Raw genomic sequence first — 14,787 nt, forward strand, 5'->3', positions numbered from 1 at the left:
TTTGCAATAAATTATATTTATAACATTAAGAATGATATTATCAACGAGATAGTACAGAGATCGATCGATGAGTACAGAGAGATGTTGAATGAAGTTAAATAATGAAACCTTTTCGTTGCATCCACACTGCCCACGATGCTCCTTCTTCCGGAAAACATTGATGCAAATGAAAGGCAGTCTGGAAAATAAGAAAAACTTTGATTATTAGACAAAGTTATGCGTTAAAATATCGATCAAATGCAAAACAATTGTAAAAATGAATAAGAAAATATGAAAGCTCAATTCCAAACCTTTTTCACATGCTTGTAAGGAAAGACAAATATGTGTCTTTTCTCTTGACTTTTCCCTTAGCATTTAAATTAGTTTGCACAAACACGGCAAATAACAACAACATTTTCGTTATTTCTTTGACTTTTTCCCTGTGTACACTACTGAACAGTTCGACATTTCTGTGTTCAAGACTTCTACTTTTTCGACTTACATTATTGTCCGGCACATGCTCCTGCTACCGTCGGGCCTCAATGACTCTCATAGGACGAACGGGAATACGAGCGAGATCGGCGGCGGCGTCGATGCTCTTCGTGGTGTGATCGGTTCCGCGGGGACGGAGAGTGGCTACCGAGGAAAATTATAAAACCAAAAACCAAATTACCCATCAACCATACCATTCAAAAGGTCCCACACCTCCTAGGAACACTTTCCGTTGCTAGGTGGCAACGGGGTTTTCCATTCCGATTCTAACCTGTACTGCCTTCGGCCCATGTACACGCCCGGCGTGGGCGGATGGGGCTGATCCGTGATGGAGTAGTCGACGCGAATACGCCGGCCATGGATCTGCAGCCCGTTGCAGTTCGCACGCGCGATCGATGCCTCGGCCTGCGACTTGAAGTACACAAAACCGAACCCGCGCGACAGCCGTGTCTTGGCGTCGTAGATCACTACCGACTTTTCCACCGTGCCAAAGTGGCAGAAGATATCGTTCAGGTACGGCTCCGTCGTGTACACGCTCAGCCCGAACACGCCCAAGCAACGGCTCGGTTCCGGCGAATCGACCCGGATCCGGCTGCGCGAGGCGTTCGGCGCAGTGGAGCCCTTCCGATGGCGCGACCGTCCACGCGGCGACCGGGAAGCGGAACGATTGCGCCGGTAGCGATCCCGCGAATCGGAACGGCTGCGCCGGCTCCGGTGGCACCGGTCCACACTTCTCGACCGGTGCCGGTGGTGCCGGTCGCCATCTTCGTCATACCGGCGGCTGGTACGGCGATCCGAGCTGCGATACGATGAGGAGGTCTGTGTATCGGTGCAACGCTTCGTTAGTGTATTCTGAGCGCTCAGCTTAAGCCGTTTTTGGTTCACTTTTTAGTTATACTTGCCATTTTTCGGAGGATTCTTTTGGAGCAGGATAATTCACAACAGGTGGAAAACTAGGTCCGATGTGGTGTACGGCTGTGACAATTATGAACATGTCCAGACACAATGGCTGCTGGACAGACGGAGGATGGTTGCCCATGGCAACCAAAAGAAGTACATCCATGGTAACTATGTTGCCTGCTGGGATTTTGCTACGCCAAATTAGACAGCAGCTGTCATTAATAAAAATACAGAAATTTACCGACAGAATGGCGACATATCCAGATCATTATTGATTCTTTTCTGAATTTTTCTAAAATTTCACCCTTTAAGTAACTGTAAAAGCATCGTCTAGCTTTGAACGCCATGTGCCGATACATCCATGAATCATCTAATTACCTGTAACCCAGCGTTAGCGTGCCTACGTGCGCTTTTGCATCAATCTTGCTGCTTGCAGGTATGTTCCGCCGCCTCTCTAAGATGGAAGTGGTAAACATGGAACAAGTATTTACCTTTTCCGATTTCACAGCAACGAAAGAAGAAGTTAAAACCTCATTGAACAATATCAATAACAATTTCCCGATAGCAATATCGGAAAAAATGTAGAACAAATTCGGCAACTGAAGCGTTCGGAGTGTTTCAGGTAAGTACGGACGTGGTTCTCTCGTCTTGTTCAAATATACAAACGCGTTAAGATCAATATTTACCTTCTTTTCCAGAGCTGCACCGAGGCGCAACATGCTGACCCTTTCAGGTGCTCCAGTGTTCAACATATCAGGCCGCACCTTATCAAATGTATCGTTCGTTCGGGGTGATAGTAACCAGAATTGGTGTGGTGCAGTTCAATTTGATTAACCAATTTCATCTTTACGGGTGATAAGCAAACGCCGAATGCTTGCGAGCGTGCTCCTCTCAGAGTTATTACAAGTCAATTAGAAAATATTTTTCTTTTCAAAAATCTTCAAAATACAACGTGCACTCAATCACAAAGGCGACCGCAAGGTTGGAATGGTTTACTCAGCGCTGACGCAAACCGTTGCGTTCGTGTCAATCAGCACGGCGAAAGATATTGCACGAGAATGATGAAATTCAATCATTGCATTGAATCTTGCTTTCTCCCAATCGTCCCGGCAGGGTTGCATAATGCTGCAAATTTCAATGATTCTGCTAACACCAATTGCATCGAGAACCATTTCGCCGATAGAGTGCAACAGTTATGAGGAGTGTCCTCAACCATATTAACATACACCGGTGAAACGAATTAACAATTCACATCACACTTGTAACGAAAAAGACAAATATCATTTTCAAGCGGCGTGCCCTTCTATTTCCCTCCCAAAAAAATAAAGAAGGCACACAACACACACACGCTCTAATGACAGAAGCGTGGCAATCGGACCCCATAACAAGCGTTCCGAGTTCGGCCACATTACATCGTCTCTGTTCCGATGGTGTCGGCGTCTTCGCCTATGCCCCATAATCCATACATTTCGATAGAAAAGGGTAGAACAACAAAACACGGCAAGAAAGGCTAATGCTAAGACGGTCCCCCGGTGCCGGTTGTTTTCTTCTTCGAGCTGCAAGAGAAGCGAAGAGATAAAAGCGCGGCAGCGTGTGCGCAGTACATAGAAAACAAAACTCTCAATAGCGTGCGACTGGTGTGTGTGCGTGATGGTCGCGGCGAATTTCAAACTAAACACACCGTGGTTTAACGAAAGTAAAGAAAAGTGAAGAAGTGAAGGTAGTAATTAGAAATAACGCGTGTAGCCATTTAGCTATTCCAATCAGAAAAGGAGATATCGATTCTAGCTATCAAACCCCCAGTCGGAATCTTATCGTAACCCCGTTTGACCGTTTTCATCCATCTCGCTGGTCCTGGTGGTGTGTTTGCCTTTGCTGCGTGTGCGTGCGTTAGTGTTGGTGAAAGCGCCGAACGAACGAAAAACTCGTTCTCGCGTCTCGCTGGATTCCGCATGGTGTGTGCGCGCGCGAACCGTTTGCGTAGCGTTTGCCTTCGCTGGCTCATTCATCGAACGACCGGGCCGGGAGTCGGACCACAAAAACTGTACTGTGCCTGCTGCGTGAAGTCAAACGTAGCGTGCCGTGGGTTCTCATCCCCAAACCGTGTACCACACAACTTGGAAGTGTTGTGCAGTGTAAAGGGACACACGTCGCACACGTGTGCACTGTGTGAGTGTGTTTGTGTGTGTGTGAAGAGGAGATCCCTCACGAGCGTGAGTTAGCGTTGTGAAGTGAAGAAAGAAACGATAAGAAGCGGAACGATATTTACGGAAAATCTATCATCATGGGCGATCAAACCGTGCCAGCGAAGGGCAATGTTTTGGGATGTAAGTATTCGTCGGGTCGCTAAAGGCCTTCAAAGATGCTGTTATCGTGCAAGTGCCGCTGCCATGGCAGGGTAGCTTGGGCACCATATGGTGAAGCGTGTCTGGGTCGTTTCAATATGGATAGTGGGAAATGTGTGGGCGCCGCTTACTGTGATGTACCATCCTGTGTGTAAAGCAGCATCGCGGATCGGGGATACATCTGGAATGTTCTGATTTCTCAATATTCGCGTGCAGAAGGATATGTTGTGCCCCAAGTGTGGATGCCGCGTGGGACATCGAAGAGGCGTACAAAGAGGGATGCAGTCCAAAGACCGTTCGGTCCAGTTGCGGAGGAGGAGACACTTTCCCAACCCACGGATGTCGTTTGGTCGTGCGGTGGGTTTCCACAGCGCCACAGCCAACCGCAGACCCTGAGAGTACAATTCCACTGATCCCTTTTTGCCTTTACTTGGTCGTCACCCTGATAATATTCCTATTTCCGATTTCATCTTCGCCAAACTCTTCCATACGAACGCAAAGCACACACTTTCACGCTTGGTGCCGCTTCTGTATCAATCGGCAGGGAGAGAGCAGTATTCAGGTTTCGTTAAACTAAATTTAAACCACCGTGTGGAATACGGTTGCTTCTGCTGCTGCTGCTGCGGTGTCCTCATGTTGCCCCGCCTGCTTGGATGCGTTTCTGTCGCTCGACGACCGCGAGGGGTGAAATCAATGACGGGGGAGATTTAATCCCTCGCACTTGGTCTTTTGAAGACACCACCTCTATATCGTCTATTTTGTCTGGTAAAAGACACAGTCGGCCACGGTCGCACGCATTTATCCCGAACGTGAAATCGAAGTCATCACACCAGCGAGAGAGGTGTGCCGCAATCGTCGCAAAGAAGCAGCGGATTTAATTTATGCACTTGAGAATGATTCTCATCACAACGGCAATTCCTCTTCTTCCTCTGGTGTCTTCAAATGAACGAGGTGCGTTGCGTGCGGTGCGGTGCGTGATGCTTACGAGGGATCCTTCGGAACCGAGAGAAGCTGGAAATAGAAGCTACGAGATATTTGTTCCCCCAAAGCCCGATGGTCGCTATTTGACAGACGATAGAGAGGGTTGTGTGTATTTTAACTTCCACATCTTCTCCAAGGTTGCGACCGTCTTCTGTCTTCCACAGCAAGTAGGACCAGAATGTGTCTATGGTCGGGAGCGGAATTTAAGAAGAAAGAAAACGTTCCGAATATGTTGGTACAACTTTAAACCCGATTTTAATCCTTATTCCAATCACATGCTTTTGGGGTGGGTGGTTGGTTGAGGAATTTGAAGCAATTTGCTCTTCAGACACCGGTTGCTAAAGAGATGCTGTTGGGACAAGTCAGTCATAACAGGGGACCACACATCAGTAGGCCATGGTGTATATCGATTGATGCAATTGTGTGTGTGTGTGTGTGTGCTGTGGGGGTGTTGATTAATGTTTTGTCAGGGGCACGGCTCATCAATCGCTTGATAATTGCTGATAAAGAAACCTCGACCAGCCGTCGTAATGAACGCAAATGTTTGTTTATTTTGACGGGGGCATTATTTAGCATAATGTCGAGCAAAGTTTTAAAATAGACATTCATTGTGAAGGAAGAGACGAAAGATAATGGCGCAAGAATTCATCGCCAAGAAACGGGGAATTTTAAAAATTCGAAACACGTTGTCTTGCCTCTTATCAAAACTCGATGGTGTTAGATGTTCAGATACAATGTAGGTGACTTTGTCTCTCAATTAAAGTTTGTCAAACAGCAAAATCATCTGTTTTGTTTGCAGATAATGATGGGCAACCATGCAAAGAACACGCAATCCTGGGCAAGAATTACTCATTCGGGCTCCCACCCCCATTGCACCCCTGCTTCGGGTTAACTCGCTCTCCAATTCGGTGCGACAGAAAGGTCAGCTAGAGGACACACGGGCGTGCTGCTACTACTCCCAGGTCGCGACGCTTGGCGCGAAGCAGCGTTGGAAAACGTTAGGAAGATGATGCGGGAAAATGCGAACAATCTCACCGTGTGCATGAGAGGCCAGGATGCGGTGTGTGTGTGTGTGTGTGTGTGTGTGTGTGTGTGTGTGTGTGTGTGTGTGTGTGTGTGTGTGTGTGTGTGTGTGTGTGTGTGTGTGTGTGTGTGTGTGTGTGTGTGTGTGTGTAGGAGTTTTGCAGACAAGTCTGTCGGGTGCTATTGGGGTCACACTTGTGGCGATGTTTTTCTTTTTGCGCAAACCGTTTGAATGCAGTTTAAAGTGCCACGAGCTCTGTATTCCAATTGGAAGAAACCCATTCCAATTGGAGCTTCGTTTTTTTACATTCCTTTGTCGAAGGGACACGTACAGAAAGGGAACAGAAAAGGTGGGGGAGAAAAGTGTGCGTTTGCTTTTGACATTGAGATATCCTTCGCGCGTTCTCCCCACGTGGTGGTGTGTTGGTGTGTGCGCCAAAAAGCCGGCGTTCACGGCCTACCTTTCGCGTGAGAAGAGAATATTCTCACTACTGTACCGATGCACACGCCAATGTTTGTGCCGGTCTCCTTCAGAAGAACGCATACACATACACACAGGTCGGTTGTGATGCAAATAGGCCAACAGGTGGAAAACAGACCAACTGACAGAGGTCGTCGTCGTCGTCGCCGTCACCATGGGAAAATTTGTTTCCCGCCACTAACACACTACACGAAGGTGCAATTGAATTTCCCGCCAAAAAGTGGTCGGAAAACCGATGCGCCTGCATTCCTGCACATAGATGTGCTGCTTCTATCCTATTGCGGCGGTGAAAAGATGAAAAGCTTTTGCTGTGTACTGTTTGAAGCTATTTTACTGCGATTTACGATGGGAATCTTCACGATCTTCATGCATTGTTTCAATGTTTTATGGCTAAACAATGATTGATCAAACAGTAGATGTTTGGATGATGTGCATCAATTTGCAATCAATCATAGAAATGTGTAAATTTTAATTTTTTTAGTATTTGTTATTGATTAATACAAACTGTCGGAAGTTAGCAAGTGAACGCTTTTTTTTAATAGTTTAATGTTGCGTGATAATTGGCTTACAATTTAGTTAAAAGGCACGCAGAATAATTTATAGTCGTTTCTACTAAATTTAGATTGTAATGCCTCAAATTTTGTCAGTTTGCATCAATGTTTGCCTCGAATGCTCCTATTTTTGGCTGTAATTTTTACGCTTTACATAAATTATGCCAGAATTTACAAGGTATTTGAACGGATTTAATACACCTTTTATGTATTTTTTTTTAAATATACTGTTATTTAGATGTTTTTGTGTGCGGAAAATCTAGTTAAATTTAATAAAGGGTCAAGGCATTGTAATATGCCTGAAAATACAAGCCAATTTAGAAGAACCAATATATAATTATCAAAATTGAAATAATAATCGTACTATGTTAATATCTGTTCATTAAATTATTTTAATAATTGGAATTAAATTGAACCACAAAGCGATTGACTTACAGCTTGAAAATTGTTCCCTTTGAGACAAAGATTAATAAAACGAGGCAAAAATTGGTGACTTAAATTAAGCGGCCATTGGCCATACAGGCATACGGTGAGCCGTACAATTTTGTAATATATTAAGAATCCCTTGTAGCGTAACGGTCTGGCGGATGTCTGGGCTCTGCCACTCCCTAAAACTCCCGTTTCTCCTCCACAGAATCGAAGACGACAAACCATGTTTATGCCCAAAACCAAGAGGAAACGTTTTCTCGCTGATCGATGAACCGGTGGAGCTACCGTTTCTGTGGTGTTTGTGTATGTGTGCCCGACCCCCATCTTGGAGTAAAGTAAATGCAAAAAGCCCCTCTAATGACGAGAAGTTGCACCCCAGATTTGCATTTTACCAGCAAACCTTTGGCACTAACCTTAGCAAGCTTTTCGCGTAGATGAAGACGTAAGCAAGAAAGAGAAATTCCATCCCCTGACCAGGCCCCGGATGTCGTGGCGAACGATTCGTTTATTGTAGGCGTTGCTTTTACTCCGCTGTTCTCCCCCTTCCGGACGTGTTGTAATTGTAACCGTTTGTAGCCAGAATATGGGCCTTGTGACGGAAAAACAAATCAAAAACCCTCAGCGGAAGCGAAAAGATGCAACCGGGAGGCAACAGTAGTCGACCGGTTCTGGATCGATGCACTTCTGAGGGAGGGAGCGCTGGGGTATGTGGGGTCCCATGCCTTACCCCATTGTTTCACAGCATTTGTCCATTTTTGCGTTCGACTGTGTCAAAGTGTGACTGATTTACAGTGGTGGCCATGGTGTGGCACAATCACCGATCTCTTTTGCCGGATCTCTGCCCCCCCCCCCTTCTCCACGATCCCGGTAGAAAGGGGCAGGAGAAATGGGCCAACCAATGTTAGGAGGATCACTCTGGTGCGCGCGCGCACGCTTTGTGCTTCGCTGGTAAAAAAAAAGTGTAAGGGTTTGGTAAAAATTTAATTGTCTCTTTGTTGTTTGTTAGTTGGGTAGAAGGGTCTGTTGTTTCTTGTTGGTCCGCGTCCATGGGTCGACGAACCGTAGCAACATTGCCCTTTACACGTACGCTTATATGTTCGAGGAATTTCAGCGCATAAACATTTTGAAGCTTTATTATTAAATTTGTTCCTATTTTTTTATCTCTCTGCGTTTCAAACACGTTTTCTAGCGCTCATCCCAGCCCGCTACATTCTGGCCGTGCTCGGCTCGATCGCGATGGCGATCATTTATGGGCTGAAGGTGAATCTGAGCGTGGCGATGGTGGCGATGCTGAACCATTCGGCCCTTGCCCACAACGCTGCGTCGGCGGTCGGGGCGAACGAACACCACCACCAGGTTAACGCGGAACCCGTCTGCCAGGGAAGCAACTCAACCGAAGCGGTCGAGGTAAGTTTGACAAAGAAATTGTGCCCTCCTATTTTTTGCCATACAGAATTTGAGTGACATTCCTACCAAAGAGGTCCATTTGGTGATCGAGCGAAGGTGCATGATGATCAAGGTTATTGGTGTCTGGCTGGACTGTGGTTTAACTTTCTCCATCCATTTGGATCATACATTTTAAAGCAAAGCTTCCATGTTTTTCGCATATTGCTACGTACGCTGGATTCCCATTGCTGAAGTGCAGACCGAGGCGTACCGAGCGGTTCCAACAAGCGTTCACCAGTATTGTAATAAGAAAGCTGAAGGGCAATAGATCACTACCTCGCGGCTGCCCCTAAGATAGATGTTGACTTATTCTGGGTTTCTTAAGTATCTCGAGGGGCGTCTATTGCCTCTCTTCTTCTAGGCCTCATCGCATATGCTTCTGCTCTCAACTATCCCTCTTTATGTTTCTACCCGTCGTACGTACGACCTCTACGACCTATGTTCCCACTCGATCAGCACGTGCCATGAGTGTCTATAATGGTTTGACCGACCACTACGACCTATTAGCTTCCTTTAACATCCTTCTGCATTAGAACTAGAGAACATTAGAGGTTCACAACAATTTACTTAGAAAGCTTTATTATAAAACATTGAATACTGAAAGTGATCGTGAAATGTTAAAACAAACATAAAACATTATAACACCAAAAAAAAAGGATAGGATATTCATTTGTTCATCTATACCTCAATGTTCTCTCTACCAAAGTAATACATTTAACATAGTTTTTCGTTTTGCCCCGATCGGCATTCAAAAATGTCACCATGAACGCCTTGTGATAATCAGTGCAAATTAATGATTAATTATATGTTTGTGTATAAATTTAGTCGAAATATTTGAATAATATAATATTATTGCTTTTGTGTCACAATGTTCTACTTTCTTCTGATTTTTGAAAATATTTTACATTATTGATATATATCTGATAAATATAGAGATATTTTACAAAAATCTTCAATATTAAAAAAAGAAAATGCAAAATATAATGACAAATCTAAGAACCTTTTACGTTCTCTTTCACATTGTTCATTAAATAGACCTTTTTAACACGAAGAATACTCGTTAGAAATGCATTACAGCCACTCAATTTTGACTCTAACACACTTTTTTTTTGTCTCAAAGGCACCAATTTTTGACGGTGGGCATCAATATTTCTCTCTAAAACATCAATTAAATTGACTGTGAGTCATTCGATTTATTTACAAAATTTAGCGTAATTTCTGAAACTGTGTGTTCTGGAATTATTGAAATTAGGGTAAGAAAAGAATAATTTCATTGATAGAGTTTAAAGTAAAACAATTGTTGTGTCATTTTTGGAAGCTTTAATACAGTTAAAAAATTATTTTGTATTTTAGGTTCAAACAATAGCTTTAGAATTTATAAAATATATTATTCATTTTTTTCAAAAAAAAACAATCAAATTACACGGTTTTTGTATTTTTTATACGATTTAAAATTACAATTGTTAAAAATATGCTCAAATATCTTAAAGCATTTTTATGATTTCTATAAGAGTCAAAAATTTATGACTTACAGACAAAAATAGTTGCTTTAGAGACAAAAATTGATGTCTTAGAACCAAAATTACCTCTTAACAACGACTGTAAATTGATCGTGATATTCAAGGGAATTATTAAATGTAGCTATGATGTTAATGAACTTAAAACATCGTCCTTACTTATGATTTCGATAGCATCAACCGCTCCATAAACTCGACCGAATAATGCGTCGACCTTATTAAAGAGCGATTCTTTTTCGCGAATGCCAATCGCTCCGAATAGTATCAATTTACAACCTCCCTGATAGCAGCAATTTGTACACCACCAACCCTTGCAAACCAGATACCCCGTATCAATTGAACAGTGGGACAAGATGAAAAGCTCACTTGACGACAGAGTGATCGTGTCCCATCTCCTTTTTTTTTTTGGTTTCAACTTGGACTATCTTCACCATCACCATCGATAGAACGCGTGACACTGACTCTGACCAACAAGCAAAACCCTCAGCGCACCATGACCTCCAAAGCGAGGCTTTTTAAACCATAGAAGACCTCAGCGAAGATGAGTACACAGAAGTGGACAATTTATCGAGCAGTAGCGCCACATTTCAATCAACCGAATTGGGGGAGATGCTTCTGTCCCCGAGCAGCAGATACAGATTAATCGAAACAATCGTCCCAGTGCCCTCTCAAAATAAATAAAAACAACCCTCACCATGGTGTTCGCAGTCCCATGCTCCCGAAAAGAAGCAAAACAAAACGCTGCCAATACTTGTGCGTGTGGCGCACATTACAACCCGCTGCCCGAAGCGCCAATCAATTGAAGATACAAGCCGCAGGAGGGTTGTGGGTCGCGGTATTGGGGGGAGAAAAAAGAACCATAACAGCTGTTATTTGCACACGCGCCTTCGTTCGCTTGGTTTTATATTGTGTTACGAACGAAAGAATGATGAAGAACGATGCGAACACGACGCTCTGGCTCCCGTTACGTTGTTGCCCCTCTTTGGTTTTGATGATCTTCAGCTTGATCGTCTGCGAGGAAGCGAATGGAGGAAGTTAATTGGTTTCACTTTCATTCAAACGATCTCTCTGGCAGATTAAGAGGAATGGCTTATTTTAAATGTTTGTAGGAGAAAGAAAGTGGAAACGATCGGTTGGAATCACAATCAAAATGATCGTTAAACGTTTGTTGCCTTCGCTCCTTCCCATACGAATCCTGTAGACCAATAGCTCCTCGTGTTGTTGTATAAAATTCCCACACAGTGTACTTTCACGCTAGATTTTTCTAATTCTCACTGTCTCTTGCCCTTTCCATTCCAGGATGGACCATTCATCTGGAGCGAACCGGTGCAGGGCATCATCCTGAGCTGCTACTTCTGGGGCTACCTGGTGTCCCAGGTGCCCGGTGCCCGCGTCGCCGAATCGTTCTCCGCCCGCTGGGTCATGTTCTTTTCCGTGCTGATCAACGTGGTCTGCACGCTGCTGACGCCCGTCGCGGCCAAGATGCACTACGTCGCGATGATCGTGATGCGCATCGGCGAAGGCATCGGGGGAGGTGTCACCTTCCCGGCCATGCACGTGATGCTGGCATCCTGGGCGCCGCCGAACGAGCGCAGCGTCATGTCGGCGATCGTGTACGCCGGCACTGCCCTCGGCACGGTCATCTCGATGCTGATGGCGGGCGTGCTGGCCGGCACGCTCGGCTGGGAGTCCGTGTTCTACGTGATGGGCGGTCTCAGCTGCCTGTGGATGGTGCTGTGGCTGTGGCTGATCCAGGATACACCCACCAAGCAGGCGTTGATTAGCCAGGAGGAGCGTGATCTCATCACCACGTCGCTCGGCACGGGTGCGGCCAGTGCGCACAACGAGCCGAAACCGTGGCGCAAGGTCTTCACGTCCGCCCCGTTCTACGGCATTCTGATTGCGCACATGTGCAACAACTGGGGCTGGTACATGCTGCTGATCGAGCTGCCGTTCTACATGAAGCAGGTGCTGCAGTTCAACATCAAGGAGAATGCGGTCGTGACCGCCATCCCTTTCCTGACGATGTGGTTCTTCAGCATGGCGCTCAGCAAGACGCTGGATGCGCTGCGCTCCCGGGGCAAGATCACGACGACGATTGCGCGCAAAACGGCCACCTTCATTGCGTCCGCCGTGCCGATGGGCTGTCTGCTGGCGCTCTGCTACATTGGCTGCCAGCGGGGCCTGGCGGTGGCACTGATGACGATCGGCATTACCGCGATCGGTGGCATGTTCTGTGGGCTGCTCTCGAACCACATCGACATTGCACCGAACTATGCCGGCACACTGATGGCGATTACGAACACGGCCGCCACGCTCTCCGGCATCATTGTGCCCATCTTCGTTGGACAGATTACGCACGGAAATGTAAGTCGGCAGCAGGGGGAGGAGCATGCATCCATTTCAAAATTGCCTATACAACTAACAATTTACACTTTTTTTTGTTTGTTGCAGCAAACGATTGGCGCTTGGCGGGTGATCTTTTTCGTAACGATCGCTCTGTACGTGGTGGAGATCATTGCCTATTTGCTGCTGGCTTCGGGCGAAGAGCAACCATGGAACAAGGGCGACAAACCGGCCAGCTCGATCGAAGCGGCCGAAGCGGAAGCCACACCGCTAAACACGAAGGAATCGAAGCAGAGCTACAACGGCCAAGATCAGTAATTGCAATCGGAAACAAAACACAACACAAGACTACAAACAGCAGGGACAAGGGCTGGCGCAACACACTTTTAGCTTTCAAGTACGATATTGATGGGGTAGCGCTCCATATCTCCATCTCCATCTTATCATTTCTTGTGTTTTGTTCGTTTTCGATCGGTCAATTACCGTGGTAGAACTGTGGAAAATGGTGGCCACTCTCTATTTTAATATTCTTACCGAAAAGCAATCGTGTACTTATGGTTAGAACTAGCTAAGTTTATTTGATTTATCGATTAAAGAAAGACTTGATGGCTTGAAGCGAAGCGAGCGGAGAAGGCCAGTACACACAAAGATAAGCAATTTGCGTGCAACAAAACAAAACTCTCACTCTTTCTCTTTCCCCGTGTATGGTTAATATTTCACAGCGAACCACTGTTCTGATAGCAGCCAATGTGTTCTCGTAATACGATTGTTTTTAAATATTTTAGGAAATCGTGAATGGAGCTGAAATATTTACCACCCATCTTTAAACTGAATGGCATTTAATTGAAACACCGCCTGTTGAGTTAGAACTGCTCATTCATATGTGAACAAACCCGCCTTGACAGAATGTGTGTGTTGTAAAAATCACAGCTTTACTAAAAATTCATCGTCTATTGCAAAATTTGGAGTGAATTATGATGAGCGGCAAATCAGCGGAACTTGGAACAGAGAACAAAATTAGATAGAATGAAGGCACGAAAGTATGTTAGCTGCATCCTGCTTTAGGTCATATATAGAAACAACCCACACGATGTTAGTTACTTCATGATGATAAGACGAGAAAAGTAAAATAAAATCATACAAATACTGTACTTTATGTTCGTTTGTCTTTGATATTTTTCACCATTTCTTCTTCATGTTGTCGTTTATTATACAGTCGAAAAATTCCCTTAATTGTTAGTGTACACTTAAAATGACTGATACTGTAAAAAAAAACTTACGCTACTACATCTCGAGATTGCTCAGGCTGCCGCTTGCTGTCCCTGAACCTTGGACATTTCCGTCTTGAACTTGGCAATCGTTTCCCGCGCCAGCTTCAGCTTCTCTTTCAGTAGTGCAATTTCCGATATTACCTTCGCCTTGGTGTCAATTATGTTTTCCAACGCTTGCCGCTGCTTTTCCTCAACTGCAAAGAAGATTGATAATTGGCAACCCGTTAGACAAGCGTGTGTCCCCCCCTCTCTCGATCTGCGCTAACGCATGACGCTTACAATCCGTATCATGCTTCCAGCTGCCGGTAGTGACCGGTTTCACATTCGTCAGCTGCTGCTGCATCAGCTGGGTCGGTTCCTGAAACACCAGCTCTTCGTACTGCTCCGACACCAGACCCTTCTTGCCCTCGATCTGCGTCGAAACCTCCCCGTCCAGGACGGGCGACTGGAACAGCTTCAGGATGTGGTACATCGTGACGGGCCGCTCGGTCGGATCGTGGAAGTGGATTTTGATCACAATCTCGAACTCGCCCCAGCCCGTCTCGGTCACCTCGTACGGGGGCTTCGTGATGATGCGGTTCGGGTTGGCGTAGCTTTCGTGCAGCTTGAAGTGTATCTTCTTCACGTACGACTGCATATCCTCGTTGTGGTACGGCTTCACGTACACCGTCCACTGGTGCGTGTGCCCGTCCTCTTCCCGCTTCTTGCCAAACGAGCGGGCCACATTGCCGTACACCACCGGTTTCACTATCGTCAGCCCCTTGAGGAGGACAGCACGGGAAGGAGAGAATGCATAAGGAGCGATGCGTGTAATGCGTAGAGCGGAGTCGTTCCTTACCTTAACCCGGCCCCCCGAGTCGGGACCGAAGTGCGTTAGCATGTTCATGTTGAGGGCGTTAGCTTAAACTCGAAAAAACCAAAGCAAATTGCGATTTTTACACAAATTGTAAGCGAAAGTGCGAGCTTGTACCCTCACAAAAGTTGTTTGTAAACAAAATTCGATACCGGCAGCTGTCAAAAGATTGA

General features: G+C 45.6%; 3 protein-coding genes and 1 long non-coding RNA gene across 6 annotated transcripts; 2 read left to right on the forward strand and 2 right to left on the reverse strand.

Annotated features, from left to right (window-relative positions):
• Nucleotides 1-34: 34 nt before the first annotated feature.
• On the reverse strand, nucleotides 35-1,474 carry LOC120900900 (transformer-2 protein homolog beta-like). 2 transcript variants are annotated; one of them, XR_005739255.1, is made up of 4 exons: nucleotides 1,374-1,474; nucleotides 743-1,290; nucleotides 291-615; nucleotides 35-178 (listed from the first exon to the last, which is right to left on the reverse strand). XR_005739255.1 is itself a non-coding variant. In XM_040308495.1 (4 exons), the coding sequence occupies exons 1-3, from the start codon at nucleotides 1,374-1,376 to the stop codon at nucleotides 519-521; spliced, it is 648 nt and encodes a 215-aa protein (XP_040164429.1). In that variant the 5' UTR covers nucleotides 1,377-1,474; the 3' UTR covers nucleotides 35-178; nucleotides 482-518. The 2 variants fall into 2 exon arrangements, 1 of the variants encoding a protein (XP_040164429.1); XM_040308495.1 differs by having other exon boundaries at nucleotides 482-615.
• Nucleotides 1,470-14,763, reverse strand: LOC120900898 (YEATS domain-containing protein 4). 2 transcript variants are annotated; one of them, XM_040308494.1, is made up of 4 exons: nucleotides 14,600-14,763; nucleotides 14,041-14,521; nucleotides 13,771-13,955; nucleotides 1,470-1,583 (listed from the first exon to the last, which is right to left on the reverse strand). In XM_040308494.1, the coding sequence occupies exons 1-3, from the start codon at nucleotides 14,645-14,647 to the stop codon at nucleotides 13,792-13,794; spliced, it is 693 nt and encodes a 230-aa protein (XP_040164428.1). In that variant the 5' UTR covers nucleotides 14,648-14,763; the 3' UTR covers nucleotides 1,470-1,583; nucleotides 13,771-13,791. The 2 variants fall into 2 exon arrangements, with proteins under 2 accessions (XP_040164428.1, XP_040164426.1); XM_040308492.1 differs by lacking the exon at nucleotides 1,470-1,583 and having other exon boundaries at nucleotides 13,616-13,955.
• On the forward strand, nucleotides 1,627-2,309 carry LOC120900903. The gene is made up of 3 exons (XR_005739256.1): nucleotides 1,627-1,807; nucleotides 1,880-1,993; nucleotides 2,070-2,309. It is a non-coding gene; the product is annotated as an uncharacterized LOC120900903 (long non-coding RNA).
• Nucleotides 2,343-13,641, forward strand: LOC120900897 (sialin). Its single transcript, XM_040308491.1, has 4 exons — nucleotides 2,343-3,698; nucleotides 8,371-8,588; nucleotides 11,444-12,511; nucleotides 12,599-13,641. Exons 1-4 carry the CDS (start codon nucleotides 3,656-3,658, stop codon nucleotides 12,806-12,808), a joined length of 1,539 nt encoding a protein of 512 aa, XP_040164425.1. The 5' UTR covers nucleotides 2,343-3,655; the 3' UTR covers nucleotides 12,809-13,641.
• Nucleotides 14,764-14,787: the final 24 nt, after the last annotated feature.

This window comes from Anopheles arabiensis, chromosome 3, assembly GCF_016920715.1.
Source record: "Anopheles arabiensis isolate DONGOLA chromosome 3, AaraD3, whole genome shotgun sequence".
NCBI classification, from domain to species: Eukaryota; Metazoa; Arthropoda; class Insecta; order Diptera; family Culicidae; genus Anopheles; species Anopheles arabiensis.